The 24,776-nt window shown below is 42.5% G+C and overlaps 1 protein-coding gene across 1 annotated transcript; it reads left to right on the top strand.

Annotated features, from left to right (window-relative positions):
* The first annotated feature begins 1,825 nt into the window (after nucleotides 1–1,825).
* On the top strand, nucleotides 1,826–24,489 carry cntnap1 (contactin associated protein 1). The gene is made up of 24 exons (XM_030407881.1): nucleotides 1,826–2,718; nucleotides 7,935–8,036; nucleotides 8,901–9,094; nucleotides 9,385–9,538; nucleotides 9,940–10,143; nucleotides 10,462–10,646; nucleotides 10,948–11,097; nucleotides 11,206–11,467; nucleotides 11,755–11,904; nucleotides 11,997–12,171; nucleotides 12,569–12,675; nucleotides 12,786–12,908; nucleotides 13,251–13,454; nucleotides 14,028–14,184; nucleotides 14,270–14,397; nucleotides 14,482–14,655; nucleotides 14,753–14,971; nucleotides 15,094–15,333; nucleotides 15,458–15,697; nucleotides 15,886–16,013; nucleotides 16,413–16,506; nucleotides 16,734–16,964; nucleotides 17,059–17,103; nucleotides 20,974–24,489. Exons 1-24 carry the CDS (start codon nucleotides 2,658–2,660, stop codon nucleotides 21,171–21,173), a joined length of 3,927 nt encoding a protein of 1,308 aa, XP_030263741.1. The 5' UTR covers nucleotides 1,826–2,657; the 3' UTR covers nucleotides 21,174–24,489.
* Nucleotides 24,490–24,776: the final 287 nt, after the last annotated feature.

The raw sequence follows: 24,776 nt of genomic DNA, 5'->3' as shown, positions 1-24,776 counted from the left end.
TGTGTGAGAACGTGTGCGATTCCATGTGTGGTTTCACGATCGTACCCTCACAACATGCCCTATGCAGTGTAAAGTGGCACCCCTATGGAAAATACACAAGATGCTAATGGAGGTAGACCAAAGTACAATCTGATCCCAAAAAAAAAAAAACATCCCTGTGAGAAACAAAGCCATCATGGGTCTCAACCTGTGAGCTTGTTTGTGCATGTGTAATTTAAAAAAGAGATTAGAGACAGTGACCTTTTCCAGTATGTGTGTTTTTGTCTTCAATTACTATCTGGCATATTGTCCAGTCAGACCAATTCTATTAACCCAGAGATCATTCGCCCGTTCATTTATAATTTATGTATGGATTCCACGAGTTGTGGCAGCATGAATCATCCTCTGAGACCTGCAGAATAAAGTTAAGTGATGAATAGGTTGTGGGAGAGAGTTGGACACCAGCGTATCAGTCAAATCATGCATGCTGACGTCATGTGAGGGGGAAATCCAAGTCTGGGCTTTACCTGACATCTAGTGGCGGGCTGTGGTTTGGACTCTTCAACTGCTGTGGTGCCTGCAAAATGCAATTCTAGTAAAAAATGGAGTCATATTTAGCAGAAAATTTTGATTTCTCTTACGATTCACGCTTCCTCTTTAATTACTACTGAAGTGGCGTTAAGTGACAGATGAATATAAAGTGAATTCATTGAGTTTTACTGCCTTTTTTAAAAGATATATTCACAGACATTTAAGTTTTGAGTTAGTTTGAAACAAATCAGCCTTCACTGTGAATAAGTGGATATATTTCTCATAATTTACACAACTATTCACTTGATAAAAACAAGAGGACTGCAGGACTGACTGGACTTATTTTGGTCGTATTTTTGTCGGATGAGGTTTGGCGAATAATATATTTCTGGAAATTCCGCCTCTTGTTAATCAGTTTATCAAGCCTGAGATGATTACTCTAACCCCAATCAAAGCCTAATACATCTGCTCGGATCTGGTCTCTATGGTTACCATAAGGTCAGATGTAAAAGGTCATCGGGGGAAACAGATGGTAATTCAGCCGCCTGGCCACAACGCTCACGTCCATAAGCTAGGTTCATATAGAGGCTGTGCATGTGTTTGTGTGAACGGCACATGTTATCTGAAGACAACAGGACAGCAGCTATGAAAACATAATGTTTGTTTTGTGTTGTGTGATAGTCTCAAATAAAATAATCCTACTTTTCTTGTAGTTTACCTTTAAAATATGTCATACTAATGTGTGATGAACTTTAAACAAGCTGTGGGACACTTAAAAAAATGCACCTTGTTTGAGTGGGTTTATCTGTGGCATAATATGGACGACTGCACACTAGTTTCCAGCACACTTGAGGAATACATTGATTTCCACTGTGATTGAGATAAATTGCCTCATCAAATCTATTCCTGCAGTGCACGGGCCGCATCTGTGTACAGTTTCCCCTGCTGATTTGATGTCCTACTTTACTCTCCCCATGTCATTCTCCATTGTCTTCTCTCTGCAGATATAATTCTATACTCTTATGGTATTTTCAGCGGCGGGGAGCTTACGATCTGACAGTCTGATTTGATTGAAAACACGGTAAATCCCACGCTGGCCCAGGCATTCAATCTCTCGCATCATCACTGACACACAGCCGTCCCATAAACCCACTTCTTAATCCCAAAGCCTTTTTTATTTTGTGGTCAGTGTGCCACCCATTGCTGCAAATCCCCCTCTGCCTCAGTCTCCTCCCTCCCCCATCTTCCCTGTGTGTGTGTGTGTGTGCGTGTGTGTGTGTGTGCGCGTGCCTGTGTGTGTGTTTGTGTAGTCTGAATTCAGGCACAGCTGGCATCATCATCCTGTAACCTGTTCTGCTCTGGGCATGTTTGTGAACGCAATGGCATAAACTGAGTACCTGCACAAGGTCAGACAGGCAGAACAGTGCAGCCTGCTGGTGTGCTGTGCTGTCATTATCATTCTATACAGGACTTCCTTTTATTATTTTTTTTTGGAGTTCAAATGCAGATCTGCGCTGCTGGAGAGAAAGACTGCTCAACCGTCTCCTCACTCCTGAAGCTGCTAGCCAAGAAAGGGGTGCCAAAGGACGATGTGAGATGCCAGGAGAGAAGAGAAGAGGAATATTTAGTGCATTTGTGATTTAATCCACAGCTCAGAAGGAAAGTTACTGTTTTTGACCAGCTCTAAGACTCGAAGATTGGAAGACAGCCTCCCTTTCTTTTTAAGTGTCCTGGGAAAATACTAACGATCTGCAGCCGCCTGCAAAAGTTTTCCCCCTCCTCCGCATCCGAATTCCTGCAGAGGGACCGTCACAATCCCACTCCGACCCGGAGCCACAAAGCACGTTTGCAAATATCTCGACAGTTTTCACACAGGGGGCCACGGCTTTACACGCCTGCCATGTGAATTAAAAACATTTTTTAAAAAGGGATATAACAGAAAGAAGTGCGCGCTCTCGGCGAAGCGCAGCATCATCACCAGCGTCCGATGCGCGTCCCCGCTGCGGTAGAGGCTGCCCGAGATCCCGGGAAGAGGAGTTGGAGCTGCGCTAGTTAAAGTTGGCCTAAAGGGGGTTGAGAGGATGCTGCAGAACAATCTACGATCCAATTAACGTAGCCTGTGCGGAGAAACGTGTCCTAAGTGAAGGATGACTTGCAAAATACTGAGCATATGCCTCTTATTTTTGGGTTTTCAACATTGCTCATCACGTAAGTCTTGTGAAACAGCAACTGTTCATATGTTATCGGCTGCTAGGGTGGTGTGAAAATATGTCAAAGTGTGTGTACATGCCTTATCTGCATATTGTTTTGCTTAAGATAAAAGTTGCAGGATAATCGGTGATGATAAGTGGTGATATACCACTTGAGGGCCAAATGTAGCCTTGGGGGGGTGTTGGGATGTTTGAAGGGCAGCGATAAAACCAGACACGGACCATTACATTTCACTTGCTTGTCTCGGCTATTGTAATTTTCAGTGCGGCATTGTTTTGGGATAACACAGAAAAAAAAGTATACAAGCAGGAGGAGCACGCGGCGTCGGTCCCGCAGAAGGTGCGCACGGCGATCCCCACCGCGCTCAGCTGTCTGCATTGCAGTGCTTTGCCTCCTCTCAGCCGGCACGCAAGTTTCTGCACCGTGTGCGTTCAAACTCTCCACTTCTTTGCAAAGCACGACGCCGCTCGAGGGTCTAAATTCACTTCTTACTGTAATCATCCTCCAATCGCTTTGATAACGAGTGTTGTTGGTGCTGAGAATCCCGCTTGATAAAGTGGCGCTGGGGCGAGCAGGGCTCAGCGTCCTGAGCGGGACCAGCCCACTGCAGTACTTTTTTTTTTTTTTTTTTTTGGGAAGCCTGTGTTCCCATCACCTGTCCGCAAAAAGCTCCGCAGGCTGCACACGACGGGCGGCGAATGCACCTGGCAGGGAAGCCATTACTGCAGGACCAGTGAGGCGGTCATGTGCTGGGTTTTAGTTGGGCAGAGGTGGGAGCTAAAATTTGGTTTAGGGGGAAATGTGCCATCTCTCTAACAGCTTGGATGCATACTAATACGCGTTGTGCGTGATGTCAGTGTCGGGATGACCTCAGAGGGTCTTGACTGTTTATTAACCCCATACAGCGCCCTGCATGACTCATTAGTTTTGATTCTGATGGGAGATCAGGGAGGAGAGATGTTTTGTCAGGGAACTAATGGATCATCAGGAATGTCAGATGATACTGTTGGTTATTTATCTCTGATTATTAAAGGTACACTATGTCGTTTTTAGGGAAGAAATTATAACCAGAATAGCAAAATCTTCATGAAAGTAAAGTACACTGTCCTGGAGACCTTATTTACCTTGAGGACGACTTGTGAGATAATCATCCATCATTATTTTTGTTGATATTATAAAATAATAATAATAACAATAATAATAAAAATAATAATAATAATAATAATAATAATAATAATAATAATAATGATAATAATAACAGTATTAACTTTCTGAGTTTGAATTTATTTCCCTAAACTCCATAGTGCACCTTCAAACATAGCATATAAGCCAATTCTGTATAAAAAACAAAAGCATATCCATGTTTACACAATATGCTCTGTGTTAATGTGAGTAAATCCACTTCATGCACCTTTCTGAGCTTTCTCTGTCAAGATGTAATAGGGTATGATATTCCTGTCTGGCATCGTGTAATCATTTGAAGATACATTAAGTTTTTCATGATAAAATACGGTTTGTATTATGTCATGCTGCTGCCGACTACTAGAAGTTCTCTCTCATGGTTTGCTTGCTGAGGGATTGGTGCTGTCTTGCGGTGGTGGTTAGAGAATTAAAAAAGTGAATGAACAGGAGAGAATTGAGTGGAAGCTTGTAATCCTCACAGGATCACTGAATGCTAACAAGTAAGTGGGTGCCTGTGGGCTTGGCTTGGAGCAGATCCTGATTGGGCTTTATCGCAGGCCGACTGTATAAGTGCTGTGTGGAAATGTGCGGTGGAAGTGTGCCTGATTAAAATGGAGCCTCAGATCCCAGAGCACCGTGACCCTGGGTGGAGCTGAGACTCGGTGTTCGTGTTGGATTGGAGAATTCTGCATGCTTTGTGGATCCCAACATCAAGAGATTGAGTGTTCGGTCCATGTGAGGCGAATTGATATTGCGAAAGAGGAACATGTTCTTCGTGTAAACATAGCTGAATCCCAATGAAGCTGTTTGAGATCTGAATTTCAATCTGAATGTGACTTGAGGGGCTGCCCTGTTTGTTTTTTTGGTCCCTGGCTGAAGTCAGACGCCACCCACTGTGATGCCTGCCTGGGCATGAATGATTTATTAGAACCCCTTCAACTGAACATGCCATGCAATCCCTTTATTCCGCTTGCGGTGTTTTAAGACATTATATTGGTGGACATCTGCATTCAGCCGCACACATCTGAGTCCTCCGCTGCCACGCATCACCGTCAAGTGACGGCGAGAGGAGGCGCCTCTCTGCATACTGTATGTAACCAGCGTTAATGATGTGTCAGTCCAGACAGAGCAGCCCACTCTTACAGCAGACTGATGATTCAGCAAGTGTGGTGCTAGAGCTCTACGCAGCCACACCGCTCCCTACAGCCCCTGCGATGATAAATGGAGGGAGAGAATACTCTGTGTGGTGCAGAGAAGGGAGGGGATGCAAGATCACAGGGAGACGGGTGAAATCCTGGTGACTGGATGCTCTGCGCAGCCTTACCCTTTAGCTACTGCAACACGACGACGCCCACTTGGGGAGAGAGAGGTAGAGAAGTAAAAAAAAAAATAGCAAGATGATGATTAGGGAGAGTATGAGGTAATGGGATGCTGTGCAAGAGAGCAGGGAAGAGTGGATGCTTTTCAGAGCTGGGATGGAGATAAAGAGCGAAGACTCAGAGTCAAGGAAATGAAGCAAGACGTTGAATAGGTGGGGGGGGTGTAGAGTGCGTGACAGTCAGAGTGGCCTGGGTTAACCTTTGGTAGTCTGGGAATGGAGCTGCTCCCCAAATTGAAAGTCAAAATTCCTTTCCTTTAACTACTTAGAGAGGGTTTAAAACAAATCAATATACATTAAGCCATTAGCTGCAAATGAACTTGCAGTTGCCTGTGAAACTGCTGCACAAAGCTGCTAAATATTTTTGCTTGAATAGCTGTCCGACCAGTGGATCACTCGGAAACGGCCCTACAGTTTAGTAATGGCGTGACTCATCAGAGATGTGTATCCATCATCTGCAGCATAGGAGGGAATTCTGTATGATAAATAGAAGAGTGAGGAAGGCTTTTAGGGGGGCCAACGGAGGTAGAAAGTCAAGGTCACGTTTCCCTTGTACAGCATGCTTCCTCCACCTGAGTGTACAGTGTGTCCTTGCATGAAAGGTGACACATCTCACGCTCCGGTGACTAACAGAGGGAGAAAATGGTAAATCCATGCTGTATGATGGCTTGTGTGTGTGTCATGTGTCGTCTGAGGTAGCGAAAGGCAGTGGATGAACGCTTTTTGATGTGATCACTCGAAAAAAGTTAGTTTTTTTGATTGTGTGCAGCACTCTCCTCATCTTGCTCCATCTGCAGCCTGCATACTAATTCTGCTAATGTCTCCTGTTTCCCAGCCTTTTCTCCAGCGCTCTGTGACCTCTGTGACTGTAAGAACAGGGATTACAATGCCAGGACTCCTGTTTAGCAGTAAACAACTCCAAATGTTTGGAGATGGTTTTTCCGATATCCTCCTGACTACCAGTAATTCAAATCTGTTCTCTGTGGAGGACATTTCTAAACCTGAATATCTCCCACCCACTTTATACTACTAAATAAACTCCTTTTGCTATCTACAGAGGACATTTAGGGCTTTTCAATGATACCAAATGTGAAGGGGTGGGGCTTTGATACCTTTCTCTTCCTCATTTAGGAAAATGGCAAGCACATTTTATGGGAAGAGGAAAAGTAAGCACATAATACTTTTTATTGAGCAAATTTTGGCTTGAAATGTTGTTGGCATATTTTATATAAGTCTCTTAACAACACGTTAAAACATTGTCTGAATTTTTTAACTGTATTTTAGCATAGTATTTAAGTGTTTAAAAATGTCCTCTGTAGTGGACATTTGTAGTTATTTCCTCCACTTCGTTCTGTTTTTTCAAATGAAAAGAAAGGGAGTCATTCTCAGAAGCACCTTGGTTGCCATCAAGGTTCAGTTTCACATGCAGGCATTCCAATGTCCACTGTAGTGGACTGTTATTAGAGGGTCGTAACATGGACATATGATATCGCAAAAATAAAAGCTTTTTTTCAAAGAAAATGTTTTCAGTATTCTAATTACCTTACAAAGATCGGGAAATAAAAAAAAAATGTGATTGGACAATATTTTTTTTCCTGGTAGTCAGGAGGCTATAAGGGAGGAAGAAGAGGAAGGTCAGGTTGGACCGTGCACACCCAGAGTAAACATTCTTATTTTTTTGTGCATCCGAATACCCTCCTCTTCAAATAAAACAAGATCCATCTCTATTTTGAGCCTATCTATATTAAATCTCCTGGGGGTATTAAAAGGCATACTGTGGCGCTTAATATGAGACAGTGTTTCTCTTGCAGCTCGAGGTGAGGGCATCGTGCATTTATCCTCAGCAGTGACACAAGCAAGATTAGGTAGAATTACGGTCAGTTTTAATAGCCGTGGGCAGATGGGTGACGGCCCTATCAGTCTCATAACCCCATAATGCGGAGAATCGCAGTTTGACTCGACAAAGCGACAGCCTCATTTTCACTCTGACTTTTCCTGCCCATGAAACTGGGCTTACTCTGAAGGAATTACACAGAAATCTGAAGACATGCAAGCACCAACAGGCACACCCACCCACAAAGATATAAGTGCGATGCTGCATCGCTTTTATTCTGTCTTGGCAACAGTGATCAACACAAAACCAGATTCCATTTTTGAACTCCTGAAATATGAAGGCGGTGTTGTGTAACTGCACGGCATTTAGAAAACAGGTTGATCTCAGAGAAAGTGTGCGTCATCAGTACCTTTTTACAGCGAGTTCCACTCAACTTGCGAAGAAATCGAGATTCAAAGATGATGCTCTCTCAGATGTCAGGACAGTTTGGTCCGGCACATTATGAGGAGGCTATTTAGGGACTGTGGATTATGAATGTGTGACCTTGCTATTTGTATACCTTTACCGGCAGGAAGACTTAATGTGTTTGTGCTACGCTTTGGATTTAATTGAATTGATCCAGCAGAATTAGCGTTGTATGTCTAAACCAGCATGCACCAGCCTCTAATTAAACTCGTAATGGTCTTGTCTTATCAGGCTGTGCAGCTGTGACGGTCTTTTGTTATGTCGCTCAGAACTGTATTATTCCGAATGTGATGTGTGAGAAGAAGTCTCTCTTTATAACTCCTGACCTTGGTGTCTTTCTTATTATCCCTGCAGATGAATGTGTTGATCCGCTCATCTCCGGGCTCTATGCCTCCTCCTTCCTGGCCTCCTCCAGATATAACTTTCTTTACTCAGCCAATTTTGCCAAATTGTATGGTAAGTTCATTGTAGTGTTGAATTCATCCATGATTTCACACCGTTGACCATTCATACCTCACCATTTGCCTGTCATGGCACAAGAAACAGACGCGTGTAACACTAATATAGATTCTGGTCTCTTTAGGTTTTAAGTCACATTTAATTTGATAGTAACATCTGAGTTTTACAAGTCAAAATGCCAATCAGTTGCTCATTACTGAGATTACCTTGACCAATTCTATAAAATCCGTTTTAACAAAAGATTACATTCCCCGTCTCGTGGCCAGTCTTTTTCCTGCATGCCTTGAAAGAGCCAATCACCAGCAGTATTGGATCTTGACACATCAAGCATGCTGCATGCTTATTGGCTCACTGACGCTGATAAGATTAACTCCTTAGGTACTGAAATTTGGCATCAAATAACAAGAGCATATAGTATCAAGGAAGTTCTGTCCAAGCTATGAAAGTATCAACGTTTGAAACCCATTCCTAGCAGTTTCTGTGTGCCACACTCAGATTTGGTGAGTCCTTAAACTCTTAAACACTATATATTTAAAATCTACTTCCACTTGAGCACAGCACAGCAATGTAAATTTAGTTGGGCAATCCTCTAACTTCCCATCTAATCAGCTAACAGATATACGTCCGATATTAGTAATTGGCTTCATTCAACTAAATAAATCTTCATAAATTCTAAATGCTTGTCCAATAGCAGACAAAACTGCACCTGTTCATTAGAATTCCCACCCCAAATTTAATCAGAATTTAATAAGCATTGCCATAAATTACAAGTTCAGTTGATGTCACTGTTGCTTTAGTCACAGTTTAAATCTTTTGTCGAACTGTATCTGTCAACTTCCAAATCCTCTCTCTCCCCCTCAGGCAGCAGCGGTTGGTCCCCGTCTGCCCGGGACAAACAGCCATGGCTGCAGATCGACCTGGGCAGGAAGTATCGACTGCAGGCCATCGCCACCCAGGGCACCTTCAACTCATACGACTGGGTCTCCAAGTACACCCTGCTGTACGGAGACCGACCGGACTCCTGGACGCCGTACATCATGAAAGGAGGAAACTCCGTAGGTGTCAATGTTGACGTTTGGGGCGGGATGAGGGCCATAACAGGGATGAGGCGAGGATTAACTAGTCAAATGTAATCTTTACAGCCGATTCTCCAGTCAGTGGGTGTTCTATTATATCCCATTGTCACTGGGAGAGAAAACAAAGACAGCGCAGCATATTATCTCTCTCAATACTGACAAAGCTAATCTCATCATCAGTTCATCTTCAGTCCCCTTAATAAGGCGTTAACAGCATTGCAGTGACTCAATAACTCCCCGCTCGCTCACTCGGTGTAATCTGTTTGCAGACGCTGCCTGGGAACTGGAATTATTATCAGGTGAAGAGGAATGTCTTCCATTACACCTTTACTGCCAAACACATCCGTCTGCTTCCTCTGGCGTGGAACACAGAGAACGGAGGGAAGATCGGTGTGAGGCTGGAGCTGTTTGGCTGCTCTTATGGTAAAAATGACTGACAGATGAGGCTCCACAGGGATTCACTGCCTCTGATTCACATCCAGGGACTTTTTTACAATCTGACTGCTTAATCATATTTTGTAATATGCCACTAAATATAAGTGCCAGATATGCTACAATATGTTCTTAGTTAATAAATGACTAAGCTCAGTATCACCTGATTCATACTCAGGAAGATCAGAGCGAATGCTAACACATTTGAAGAGCTCAAGGAGATGTGCTACGTGTCATTTACTCATGTAATCCTTAAAACCTCACTAAGTGCTACATAAGACTGTATAACCGCACGTACACCTCACATAAAAACCTAAACAGTATCTTAAATCCAAATCCTCTGGAGTGATTTTTCAGAAAAAGTGAATCAATTTTGAAAATGTTCTCTGCAGATTCCTATGTGCTACAGTACAACGGGGACGACTCAGTGGTGTACACGTACCCGGAAAAGAGATCCCGCACACTTCAGGACCACATCGCCATAAACTTCAAGACTCTGGAGCAGGATGGCCTTCTGCTGCACAGTGAGGGGATCCAAGGAGATCTCTTCACCCTGGAGCTCAAGAGAGGCCGTCTTTACCTGCACATCAGCCTAGGTACAGCCAAAGAAGTTGTTTTTTGGATGAATAAAGCTGAGAATATTTTGGACATGCCTTTATTATAAAGACAGTACTCCAGGGGTACAAGATATAAAGATGCAATTTGTGCAAAGGGGCCTCTTTGTAGAGAAAATATTGACAGTGGCATCAATCTCAGATAGAAGCAGGCTTTTCTCAATCCTGAAATAAAGCCGAGTTGTCTGAGGGGGAGATCTCAGCATCGCTGGTTGGATTGTTGACTGGAAAAATGCAGCATATTCTCTCTGAGCATTCATATTAATCATTCTTCCCCCTGTCTGTGCGTTCTGTTTTCAGGAAGCAGTATAATACACAAAGTTGATGGTCGAATCACACTGACTGCTGGCAGCCTTCTCGATAATCTACATTGGCACTATGTCACCATCAAGCGCTTTGGGCGACAGGTCAACTTCACAGTGGACAGTCAGACTGTGACAGGCATCTGCAAAGGAGAGTTCACACATCTGGATCTGGATACGCAGGTACTTGTCATATCTATGTGTGTGTAATTACTGTAGTATCACATGCAAACTGACAGCTGAGATAATCAAAGGAAATGATCAATGAGCTGCATGCTGAGTACATTTACTGAATGTTTCTATGGGAGAGACTTCTAAATGCATTTTAATTGCAACTTCAGCAACTTGTAAACTCTTTAATTCATTACAAGCCAGCTAATGAGCTAAGATGAATGCTCAATTCTTACTTTTGTGTTTATTTACAATGTGAAGTTAGTTTCCCGGTAAATGACAATGATTGAGTGCATTCATCTCTTTCTCCTAGTTGTATGTCGGAGGTGTCATAGAGCAAAATTTGCCTCACCTGCCTACCACACCAAATTTCCGGGGCTGCCTTGAAAACGTCTTTTTCAATGGCATCAACATCATCAACATGGCTCAGAGAGAGGAGCCTGAAATCCGCATCCCGCGAAAGGTGGGACTTCACACAAACCATCACACGGCGTACCTGTGATAACATCGCTGTGTCTGTTTCCAGGTTGTCTGTTACTGATAAGGTTGTAATTTTCTTTTATCCCCACAGAAAAAGATGCACTATGCCTGCAGAGACATTCTGCTCAAACCGATGACTTTCGCCGGGCCCAACAACTACCTGCAGGTCCCGGGCTTCTTCAGGAAGCCTCGTATGTTTGTTAAGTTCAAGTTCCGCTCATGGGACTACACGGGGCTGCTGATGTTCACGCGGTTTGCGGATGACCTGGGCGCCCTTGAGCTGGGCCTGAGCGAGGGACAGATCAACGTCACTATATTCCAGCCTGGCAAGAAGAAACTCCAGTTTGCTGCAGGTCGGCGTTATGCATTTTTTTTTGCCTTGTCATGTATGACAGAAAAGACTTTGGTGCATAGTACGCCTATAAAAATGCAGTTGCATGACTTCAACGTCACCACTATGCATCTTGTGGCACTGCACTATACACACTTTACTATAAATTGATTGATTCTTCGGAGTTAAAGAACTCCATGCTCTATGGTTATCGGTGCTTCGCCATGTATTGAAATCCAAAGCTGTGTGATCTCCACGCTGAATCTGATTGTAGTAACGTCGCATGACAGGCATCTCTCCAATCTGTAGGATACAGGCTGAATGACGGCTACTGGCATTCAGTGGACTTGGCAGCCAGAGACAACCTGCTGACACTCACGATTGACGAGGAGGAGGGGTCGCCACTGAAGATCACCAACCCTTTCACAATTCGGACAGGAGACCGCTACTTTTTCGGAGGTGAGCGGGTGATTTAAAACAGAAACCTTAAATCAAAGCCTCGGACAACTTCCGACTGTTCAACTCACGCATTTTTGCATCCTCCTCCGCAGGTTGTCCAAAAACCAATAACACTATTCAGAAGTGTGAGACCAAGCTGAACCGCTTCCATGGTTGTATGCAGCATATATTCATAGACAATGAACAGCTTGATATCGATATCATTCTGCAGCGACAGTGGGGCCGCTACGCTGAGCTGTTGTTGGGCACATGTGGCATCACTGACAGGTGAGAAATATCTCCTTGTTCACAATATGTGGCAGAAAGCATCCGCATAAAATTTCATGAATACCAACAACACTTCGAAATGATATTCTCAACGACAATGACTAATTATAGTCATCGTCCTAGAAGGGTACACCCGTTCTTATTATGATTCATTATCTCTTGATCATCTCGGCGCTTTTATGGTGGAGCACTGGGATCATATTCAGGATATATATAAAGAATTTACTTTTGAATTCTATGTGACAGCTTCTGAATGGCTGACGGCATTCAGTCGCGCATATCTAAAGGCTCTAAACAATATACAGATAACACAGAGAAAAATAGGGAGTTACACAGCTGTATCAGCCTCATGTTGTCACATCAAAATACTCGGTATAAGAATATCTTTTGTCTACAGGTGTTCACCAAATCCATGTGAGCATGAAGGCAGATGCATCCAGTCCTGGGATGACTTTATTTGTCTGTGTGAAAACACAGGCTATAAAGGAGAAGTGTGTCACATGTGTAAGTGCTTCTTATCACCTTAAAAGATGTTTCTTTACAGCTAACAACACTTGGCCCACTCTTTATATCCTCCTCATAATAACAAATGAATCATCTGGCTTCTCAAACAGCGGTTTATAAAGAATCGTGTGAGGCGTACAGACTCAGTGGAAAGTACTGGTCTGGAAACTACACCATCGATCCTGATCTCAGTGGACCGCTGAAGCCGTTCGAGGTGTACTGCAAAATGAAGTGTAAGTAATCATTGTCATGGATAAGAAATGGCTTCATCAGCATCACGTTCAGTATTGGTTGGATTCCCTGCGGGCTGTTAATGAAAAGGTAGCCGGAGAAACGTCAGGATATCGTGTTCCTGTAATGAGAGATGTACTGAAATCTCATGTGTAATTAAAGGGTTTATAAAACGAGCCTGGGCAAGCTGTTTTTGTTTGTGCCAGTATGTGTGTGTTTGAACTAGACCTCTGTCTCTAACCTTTTTATTGACATTCTTATCCGACATTATAAATCACATTTCATTCCATCTCCCTTTTTTAATATTAATCACCATGACCCATATCTGTCATGCCTCTTCACAGCATACAAAGCTTGGACAGTGATTTTGCACGACCGAGTGGACGGTACCAAGGTGACTGGGAGTTCAATAGACCGGCCGTATATTGGAGATGTCAACTACTGGAACGCATCCTGGGATGAAGTCTCTGCTCTCGCCAACACTTCCATGTACTGTGAGCAGTGGATCGACTACTCCTGCTACAAATCCCGTCTTCTCAACACACCCAGTAAGTAGGATCAGTTAGTTTATTAGGTTAGCAGTGTGCTAACGGAATAACAACTTAAAGGTATAACAGGTAACATTTATGCAATAAAATGCCTAAAAACAACCACAGTTTTGTCATATATTATTAACCCTTATTTACCTTATTTTATGAAGAAACAAAGACTTGTTTTGCATCAGAGGATGTTCATTAAGTGAAAAACAACCAAACAATATTAAATAAGGTCATCATAAATCATACGGTCCTGATGCGTAAAGGTTAAATAAATGTTGAGTATCTCATCTCCATGCCGTTCTTTAGTTTGGAATCCTTAGTAGGGAAGCCAAATAGTTACTCCCCCTTGTGGTGGTTTGAAATAAATCAGGAAAACAATATAGGTCTGTATGATACTGAATTAGACAGCTTGTTCAAATCGCTCATTTTAAGATATTGAAGATTTTCAAAGTTCTTGATTATCCTGATAATGGAAATTCACAACGATCAAGTGTTTTTATCCCCATCCGCAATAAAATCTTACCCGTAGCTACAGGTATTACAAACTGTGCATTTAAATGTACCATTTCTTTTTTAAAACAGATGGAAGACCTTTTGGTTACTGGATTGGTCGTGACAATGTGAGTCACTATTACTGGGGTGGAACATTCAGAGAGGTCCAGAAGTGCGGCTGCGCCATCAACCAAACCTGCACCGACCCCAAGTTTCAGTGCAACTGCGATGCTGACTATCGACAATGGTGAGAGAAAAATACAGTGAGCAGGTTTAGTCTGTATCTGTAACAATGACGATAAAGTCTTAGTATCTTCACTCTGGCTTTTCAGGTACTCAGATAAGGGCTACTTGGACTTCAGAGACCATCTGCCTGTGAGGAGGGTGGTGGTCGGGGACACCAACAGGACCGGCTCGGAGGCACAGTTCACCGTTGGGCCCCTTCGCTGCCACGGCGACAGTGAGCTTAAATATTACACTGTTCATTGATGTTGGAGAAATTGTTTTTCTTTATATATCCTTTATGTTTCAATGTTTTCCAAAGGAAACATCTGGAACACCATTGCCTTCGTCAAGCCCACCTACATAACCTTCCCCACCTTCAGGCCTGGCTCCAGTGCTGACATCTCCTTCCACTTCAAAACCTATCGAGACCACGGCGTCTTCTTGGAGAACTCTGATGAACAACTTCGAAACTTCATACGGATAGAGCTGAATAGTGAGTTCACTCATCTGCATATACGCTTTGGAGATTTCATTAAGAATTACTGGAAGTTTTTTCATTTTTCCTTTCTATGTCTTATTTCTTCTTACAGCCACCCATAACCTTGTGTTTCTATTTATGGTCGGTGATGGCATCATCAATGCGACGCTGAAATCCCCCGTACCGCTCAATGACAACGAGTGGCACTTTGTTCAAGCCGAGATTAATGTAAAACTGGCCCGGATCAAAGTTGATTATCAGCCTTGGGCTGTTACGCGTTTCCCAGGTCAGACCTTTGTCACCATGAAGTTTACACATCCTATCCTAGTAGGTAGGTGCCTTGAGGTAAACTTGGAAATTTGAAATGTAAACCTTGCATGACATACAGTTCACTTAATATAAACGATTAATCTAAAAAGGAATTACCACTGATGAAAATATTCTTTGTATTAGGTGCCGCAAACCGCACCCTGAGACCGTTCTTGGGGTGTCTTCGAGGGTTACGAATGAACGGTGTTCCTCTCGATCTAGAGGGGAAAGTAAATGAAGAACAGGGTATAAGAAGGAACTGTACTGGAGAGTGTCTCAATGCTACCATACCATGTCGAAACGACGGTCAGTGTATAGAAGGCTACGCTTCCTACACTTGTGACTGTAACAACACAGCTTTTGATGGCTTCTACTGCCATAAAGGTGAGTTCATGCATTTTTCATTAGATTTTTATCGAAAGCTTGACAGAGCTTGACAAAAAGTAACTGACATCATCCGCAGCTTCACTTTGAAACTGCTGTAACTCCACAATGTTCTTTTTCTCAGACATCGGTGCTTACTTTGAGATTGGCTCGTGGCTGAGATACAACATACGAAAGAAGCCTATATCAGACGAAGCGGCGTGGGCCAACTGGATCGACCCGCACTACGATAACTTCAGCCTTGGCTACAATGACACAGCGGATGACATAGAGTTCAGCTTCAGCACAGTTCACACGCCAGCTGTGTTGCTCTACATCAGCTCCTTTGTCCAAGACTACATCGCCATCATCCTCAAGACTGACGGTAGGAGAAGCTCAGGAACATGAAATCTAGAATTTGTGAAGCAGAATTACATTTGTAAGAAAGCAGGTCTATTTTATCCACAGATTAGATCTGCAGAATCTCATTAAAATGACCTCAGTAGATGATGTAATGCATATATCACTAACAGTACATGTGGTTGATGTCATTGAGTCCTTTTATCCCCACAGGAAGTGTAGATCTGAGGTATAAACTGGGGCTCATAACACACAAGTACCAGCTGACGCACCGGAACCTGGCAGATGGATACCCCCACTATATCAACATAACCAGACACAACAGAACCATCAAAACACAGGTTCGTGCTCTCACTGCTGTCACCGTGTAAACTCTCATCTGTGGTTTGTTGTTTTTTATTCTGTGGTATATACGTTTAAACTCACAGAAGTAATGCATTATGTCTTGAAGAAACATAGACTAATAGGTAATACAATGTGCAAGTAACAAACCTTTTTGATGAAGGGAATCCACACATTTAAACACATCCTAAAGGAATGGTTTGACATATTTAACAACATGCTGTGTTAGATAAGAAGACTGATAGCACATTTATACCATGAGTAGCTGGAGCCTGTAGGCAGTTAGCTTAGCTGAGCATAAAGACTGCATTTCAGTACTTAGCTGTCTTTTTTAAATGAATTCCCTTCCTGGAAATATATAGCGTGTATTTTATTTTGAAATCTTGCCTCTTCCACAGGTGGATTACATGGAGCCTATCGTTGAAAAGATAACCTTGGTGGAGGATGCCAGATTTGATTCTCCAAAATCCATGTTCCTGGGCAGAGTGATGGGTAAATATTTTATTTACCACTTGCTGATGACAACATGTAGCCTGAACTATTCATTTGCTGTCAGTTACAGCATCAAACAGATTGCAAAATGTGTACATTGTTGTTATTTCATGTTCCCATTAGGACTAACTGGGGTTTAGAGCTCAGCTAATTTGGATCCTATTAAATAAACAACCATTTCATAATTTATGTGGGAACCTTGTTGATGTTTCTTCCTGCTCCTTCAGAGGTTGGTGACATCGACTATGACATCCAGAGGCACAACGCTCCAGGCTTCATCGGCTGCATATCCGGGGTGAGATACAACGTCTACGCTCCTTTAAAGGCCTTTTTCCGCCCAAACGAAACGGACCCTCCGGTGAAGACACAAGGCTACGTCTCTGAGTCCAACTGTGGCGCCTTCCCTCCTGTCCTGGGTTACGTACCGTGGGAGGTAGACCCATGGTTTACTGGCATAGGTGAGTTTATATAGTCCCATAATGCATCAGTATAAAAAGAGAAATATTACTATTATTGTGTTCATCCACTTACTTCCGTACCTCTTCATTTCAGAGTATTTTTATATCCATGATGACCTTGGACTATTTTGGATAACAGGTAAGACTGAATGCTTTTCTCTTTAGACGTTGCGCTGTATACAAAAATACTGCATATCTGCCGTGTTTCTGAAAGGCTGCGGTCAAAAATTAGATCAGAAATGTGACATTTAACAGTTTACTCAGTCGACTTTGAAGCACCGCTCCTCTCCCTCGCTTCTGTTTTATTTCCCTCCCATCCCAGATGACACAAATCAGGCGTTTGAAACTCTCTCTCCTTTTTTTCCTAAAATCCTCTAATCCTAAATTAGAGCAGGGTTGTCAGAGTCCGACGTGGGCTTTTGAGTGTTTATTCAAGCGTCTGACTGCAGGCTCAAATATATTACATGCGGGACAAAACATACATATAGAAAATTGAAACAGCCAGACACGTCTCATGCTTTATTATCATGATACAGAAGATCAGATTATCTTTTTAATCTACTTCAGTATATGAGTGAAATGAAAGTAGACTGGATCAAGACACCGTTTATAAACTAATATTAGAAAAGTTCAGTCGCTTTTAAATGTTATTTTTATACAGTATCCTGAAATAGATCATTTATAACAGGCCTCTAGTCCCTTAATGATAAAAAACTTCCTGAAATCACATTGCAGAGATAATGGAAATGACAGTGTAATTATAATTATGAAAGCTGCCTATGCCATTAGTTAGTAATGTTAATGTAATTCATCACTTTGAGAGGAAATAATGGAACCATTACATCAAAAAACTGTCAACACAGAAATGAGAACATCAAAATGAAAACACGAAAACTGAGTCCGGAGTATGACAAATGAGTTTTTCTCCGTCTACCTATGGATTTCTGGGAAACATCAATATTTAATATACTTCCTCATCTATTTCATCCCAACGATAACTCTGCACTTTATTACAATGGGGGACATGTTGAGTGCCGAGACCGGAACAGCCGTTTGGAGCGTGGTATTACAGATGATGGACAAAATTAGAGCAGGTCCCCCTGTTGAGCAGGAGAGGCTGGAGTCTCAGGATTAAACTGCAGCAGAGACTCTCTGGCCCGTCTCTGTCTGAGACCTCCATGGGATCAGCTATATTTAGTCTGCTTGGCTCAAAGCTTACTGTTCATCATTGATAGACGCTTCAGCTTAATAGATCATTCAGATTCAGAAAGTATTATGCTAATGCAGGACATCAGGACGTCATTTAAGATCTGTGCACCACTCAGGCACCCCAATGATCGTCCCCCCTGGTTATCAGACACCGTCCCCGTCTGATATATTGCTCGGCGTAAAATGGTTACGACTGAGAAATGGCACCGCTCGTTTTAAATGGCGTTGATAAAACATAATCGCAGTCACTCATGCTGGTGGACAAATTCTTGCGACATTGAGGACGCATGATTTTCCTTCATTTATCTCGTGACAACAGCACTTTGAATAACAGTTTTGCTTCCTCACTGCTCTCAGCTCTGCGTTCAATGCAGTATGTCTTTGCAGCAGCATCGATCCGTTCTCTATAGCCCTTTATGAGGATATGAACCTGAGGGGCTGTAGCGTTTCCAAGCATGCATTAGCAGAAATGCTGGGAAACATTGTGTATCTGATGACTGCCATTTAGACTAAAAAGCCACAAAGTCTGCATCTGGAATGAATCATTGTGACTTTACTATTATTTTTTCACTTATTATTTTCCATTTCTTTTCAATTTTCATTTTGAATATTGTTACTGCCCCAACAAAACACATCAGTCGGCTCTACCTTGTGACCGGCAACGTATTTAAAAGGCACCATAGCAGAATCTGGGTAAGCCACAGACCCAGAACTCCCCCCCCCCCAACTAAGAAGTGACTACGTGAACTAACAATCGTGTAACAGTCTTAATTAAAACAAGTTCCTTGACAACAAGACTCACAAGGCTTTACATTAGGGCTGGGCGATAAAACGATCTCGATCATTTGCACGATAAGATTTTCCACAATAACGGTATTTTCCAGTTTTTAAGTTTCGTTTTTTTGGAGCCTGTTGTCTTCTCCTTAGAAAACACTACACCAACAGCCAGTCACACAGCAGAGAAACAAATGCATGCGTGGGATGCATGTTTCTGGCCCGACTAGCGTAACTGAGTGCGAAGAAATTGACAAAGACGAAGAAATTGAACCAAAGAAAGGTCACGCCACTTCGATTATTTAGAAATAGTTCTACCTGAAGTCTGACTAATGACAGACCAGCATTAGGTGCAAAATGTGTCGGCAACCACCACTCACCTCTTCCATCATCTCAACAGGTACCGACCCAAACAGAACTTCGAATGCATCAGACTACAGTATCATGCTAGCTTCAGCCTCCACGCAAGTAGCCAACAGACAAGCCCCAGTGCTTCTGATAGTCAAACTTCACTTCGTCAACCAGCAATTGACGCTGCTTTTTCAGCTTTTGCCTCAATGAGAAGAACCCGAAGCGATACGAAGACATAACTAACGCAATTACGGACTGTACTGCTAAAGACAGGATGCCTATAAGCACAGTTTAAAAACAGGGCTTCAAGAAGTAAGTACACTCTGCCAAACATCAGTCCCTCAGCTGTGACAGAAGACCATCTTTCTCAATAAATGGCCCTCCGGAGCTGCCATCACAAATGTTGTACTATCCTTAACGTTCATGTCCTTTTGCAAAGCGAGGACATTTCAAACATGATGGTCAGTTGCAGTGATGGTCCTGGAGCACATTTATTATGTTTTTTTCAGAACAACAACAAAGCGATGTGCAGGACACGCCAGCTTTTTGCCAGTCCATTACACAGTAGCAACACAGTGACTGACAAACAAACACACACCTGCAGGCAGCGGTTCACCCGACCTGCTTTTGTTGGACTGTGACAGGAAACCCAAGCAAGCGCAGGGGGAACATTAATTCTCCCCTCTGTTGTAAAGCAACAGCTTGAGCGACTGAACAATAACTGTGGTTGGAGGTGCCGAAGCTCACGGGCAGCTGGTCTGCGAATGCTGAAGAGTCATGGTCTTTTCTTCCTGATGCTGAGGTGACCTTTAAAAATCACATCATCTTTTACCATCTGAGAAAACGATCCAGTCTAGTGGTAAAAACTCACGCTCGTCTTTGTCATACGTCCTCTTCGAGAGGTCTGAAACTTCTTATAGATGGCAGCTGATTCAAAAAAATACGGCAGAATGCGAAACCCCTCCAGGACAAAAAGATCAGAGAGCGCATCATCCCACTCTTTAGTCTGCCAGATTCAGCAGTTTATCAGATAATGCTCTTAAGACATCTCAGGCCACAAGACAACAATCTCCTTCCTGTCCAGAGAGCCTTTTGTAAGTCTGGCCAATATTAACAAATAAAAAAAAAAGATTAAATATGGAAACGCTTATGTAGTATTCTGTAACATGCACTCACAATAAGTTAATTAAACCTCAACCTCAGGATATTTATTTTTTCAGTTAAGCATTCTCACTGATTGTGTTCCTGTCTTTTATGTGCACATGTTGTTCTCCCGTGCTGTTCCAATACTGCCGCTCTTCGGTCTTCTTTTCTTTTCTTGCCTCGCTGTCTTATGATACATGCTAAATGCTGAAGCAAATAGCCCTGAAGATGTTGCAGAAATATAGAGTGTAGCATTCAGGCAAAATAGACATTTCTGATGTAGCTGTACTTTGTGCAGTTTGGACTGACTTCCCGTTAGAAACTTGGAAGGAGTTTTTTTTGGGCTGGGCTTAATCATTATAGATATTATCAGCCCTCAATTCACCAGATGGCTCAAATGATGTAATAATGTAGCATCCAAAATTCAGTCAAACGGTGCCTGCTCTCCTCATCAGTATTTCTGGGAGCACGTCTCTCTTTCTCCTCATTGCGTCTCAGATGAATTCTGATTGTGCTATTTTTATCCTTTCAGTCATTGTCATCCTGGCGCTGCTGCTGCTCTTCGGAGGCCTGTACAGCATCTACGTGTACGCGTATCAGCAGAAGGGCAGCTACCGCACCAACGAGCCCAAGAACCTGGAGTCGCCAAGCAGCGCCAGGCCGCTGACCGAGACCCTGAGGAGAGAAAAGAAGAACCTCCCGGAAATTGAAGAGGAGTTCAGGAGCGACTAGCATCACAGAACCTTTGGGGCAGCGGGTTGGGTTTGACTGAGGGTTGGGGAGTGGGGAAAAAGCACTTACAACAACCACAGATACCTGTTGTTACGTTTTTCTAATTCTTTTTGTTTTTCTTTTTTTTTTCATATTTTGGTTTGTGTTTCTTTCTCCACCTGAGATTGGATCCGATGCCCGGTGCTCTACATAGTCTGTATTTTGGTAAAAGGGTTTAAAGTTCACATCGATCCCCATGTTGCGTGAGTAGCCAACAAGTCTCACACTGTAATGCAGGGTGAAATACTGAAGTGCCTCATCTGAGCAAGCTTGACCTGAGGGAACCACAATAGCTTATTCAGATAGGGTTTAGATTAGACAGGGCGGGGAAAGGATTTAAAGGGATGTTTAATTCTTGCTGGAACATCAGTTTCAAGTATTCAGACTTTTTATCGATTGATTTTGTTTTCCTGAGCCATTTTTGAGACCGATTAAGGCTACCAATATCCTACTGTATAGATTTATTGCCATCTAGAATATACCTTTTGATGACAATCTCTCATGGAGCTAACTTTTGACACAATCGCTCAGAGCACATCTGAGAAAACGTAAAACCAGTGCGACCCAAATCCAGAGCGACGAAACAAAACTGGTGTTCATGATTAAAAACTACCAACCGACGAGAGAGCAAGCATGGAGCTTTGAGATGTTAAGCTTTGAGACGATGCATATACAGATTGTAAAAGGTATATGCTCTTATATTTGTTGTATTGCAGCCTATAACAGTGCATTACCTATACAGAATGGCACGTGTAAGTGGTTCAGAATCGCCATAGTGTCAGTAGATAGCTTTGCCGATCACAGTATGCTCAGATTCCCTTCTCTTTCTCAGCTACGGGGGGGAAATGAGAGTGTGATGATTATGTACCTCTTAAGTGTGAGAGCAAACAGGCTGTCGGTGTGCTGCAGAATAAAAAAACAAAAGTTGTGGTGATGAAGCTCGCCGAGGGACAGGACAACCTAAAGTTTTTCCACGTTCTCATCCCTTCTGTCTTACTTCTGGTTGCTTATATATATATATATATATATATATATATATATATATATATATATATATATATATATATATATATATATATATATCATGGTCCAGCTGCCAACAGCTCGGTGCTACAGTGTGTCTGACCCGGCAGACATCTTCCAGCGACGGTGTCACAGAAATTTCAGCCTTCTCACAGTCCTTCCATCCTCAGTAAAAAGCATCTTTCAGGAAACAGCTGCTCCCGAATGACCATGTGGAGAAGCATACAAATAAACACACACGCGCACACACGCACACACACAAAATAACATATGTACAGAGGACCACAAGAGTGTAAAATGCTAATCTTTTACTTCCAACTCATATTGCTCGAGAATATTTTTGCATAATGCTGTAGGACAGTAGCCGACCACGCTGTCACCGCTGCTGCCGCTTGTTTAGCCGCTTTCAGTGGAAAGTTTAAAAAACTCTACCCGTAGTCCGATGACACTTCCTCCTCTGGAAAGGACAAAGTTTCATTCGACGTGTGGTGCAACCAAAGCTTAGAGCTTCCATCACTCACCTTGACACTAAAGCACTATTGTGTATGTGGAAAAAAATAGGAAAAAAGTGAAACATTTCTCACATATTAGCTATGCATTTCTAGAGCATGAGCGCACTTTGCAGTAACATGCAATAATATGAGCTTTTTATCAGCCACCAATAACGTTAATGTCTTGGTTTAATTTGCAGGTGCACAATAATAGCGAGTAGGATGTAATGAGTGTATACGTGAATATACGAATAATGTGTTAAGCGACTATTTTTATTTTATTCCTATGGTTTATATGAAACAATTTTAAAAAAAACAAACAGTTGAATGGAGTATTTTGAATGTAAATCCTCTGACTCTGTAATGTATGGGCGGACCCCACAGTGAGGGCCGAGGTTCTCACTGCGGGCCGCTCAGCTCTGAACGTAATATCACTCAAGGTAGCTTTTACGAGCGCTCAGGATAAAGAAACGTACAGCCCTTGTTCTCTGTAGCACTGAAAAGACCTCTAAACTCAACATGTTGTTGGTTTCTTCCATTACAGATGGGCAGAACTGTGCGAAACTGTACAGCGAAAGGATGTACAGAAGATGTAAAAAAACAACAACTTGATAATAATGTATGAAAATGTACAGATTCGGCCAAAACTATATTTTTAAGACTGCTGTGAGAAGATGAATGGTGATGAAGAGTGAGCAAGCAGAGTGAAACTGTTGGTTTGTGATTGACAGAAAGCGTTGTTTGTGTTTTTTTTTGTTAAATGGACAATCACCACTCGAAGTTCATATTAGACGCAAGCCGACAAACTTGGGTCAAATATGCTTTGTTGCCTATTAGGAAAGAGTCGACTTATGTATTATATCAATGTATACACCTCACTGTACTCACTGGTAAATGGACTATAAACACTCGACGCCTAGCATCGTCACTTCATTGCCATTCACCGTAGTTAATCATGCGTGGTCCCTGGAGCGTGTGTATGTGTGACTGACTGGTTGTTTAGATGTTTGTGTATTCCTAGTTTGCCCACCCAGGTACAACCAGCAGACGTTAAAGAATGACTCATTCAAAATACAAAACCTGTGCACTGATGCCAACTCACATATCGTAGTGCACCAACAGTAGTACAGCGAGACAGAAACAAAGGCCTGGATGAAGCTTAGAGGGCTCAGGCATCAACATGTCTGCGAGGGACAAGACAGGCGCACTGCATCTGTGCTGAGCCATTCCCAAAGTGTCCATCCTGCATCCTAATGATGAAGGCGAGGGAGTGAATAAAAGGGATTAAGATGAAATGACCAGTAGAGGGAGTAGGTCAGCAGGTTGTTGTTGGCTCAGGCAGGGTATTTGCAGATTTCACACATAGTGAGATGTTTTGAGTGCTCATCTTGACATCAGAACGAGTTGATAATGGAAAAAAACGCAAGCCTGAATGAAGACTTTTTCACACGTCATATGAATCTGCAGATTACCATGTCGACAGGGATATCGTGTATCAAATCAGACGTTTTAGCACCAGGAGTGAGGCGTAGGCAGGTTACACCAGGTTAGACTTCTCTGCACCGTCAAACTGAATCCTTCTGCAACGAGTACCAGAAACGATCATTACAGTTGTGTTTGTGATCACACTGAAATTTAGGATTTCTTCTGTTCTTCTGTACGCTCGATTTTTGTTTAGTAAAACTCTCACTGTAAATGACCATTACTGTGTAAATCAAGGCCAAACTGTCACCTCAATAAAATAAGCTTGAAGGAAAATGAAAGCTGTGTTTGTGTTATTACTTCTGCCTAAGGAGGTTGTGTTTGTCTTTTTTTGTTTTGTTGGTTGGTTCGTCAGCAGAACTACACAAAAACTATGGAATAGATTTGCATCAAATTTGGATGGAGGATGGGTTATTTCCCAGAACAGACCACACTAACTTTTGGTGCAGATCTGAAAAAAAAGGCAGATCCAGGAATTTTTTCTCTCTTTCTGACTCATTTCATGAATTATTCAGGGAATAATTCACAAGTCTCGATGAAACAAATCAGCCGTATTTAAGTGGCTGGT

Source organism: Sparus aurata, chromosome 23 (genome assembly GCF_900880675.1).
Source record: "Sparus aurata chromosome 23, fSpaAur1.1, whole genome shotgun sequence".
NCBI classification, from domain to species: Eukaryota; Metazoa; Chordata; class Actinopteri; order Spariformes; family Sparidae; genus Sparus; species Sparus aurata.
This window is presented reverse-complemented; position numbering and strand designations above follow the sequence as displayed.

Coding starts and splice junctions, on each gene's coding strand:
- cntnap1 (XM_030407881.1), top strand. CDS start 2,658: ATGACTTGCAAAATACTGAGCATATGCCTCTTATTTTTGGGTTTTCAA. Junction 15,698..15,885: donor CATCATCCTCAAGACTGACG/GTAGGAGAAGCT, acceptor TTATCCCCACAG/GAAGTGTAGATCTGAGGTAT. Junction 17,104..20,973: donor TGGACTATTTTGGATAACAG/GTAAGACTGAAT, acceptor TTATCCTTTCAG/TCATTGTCATCCTGGCGCTG.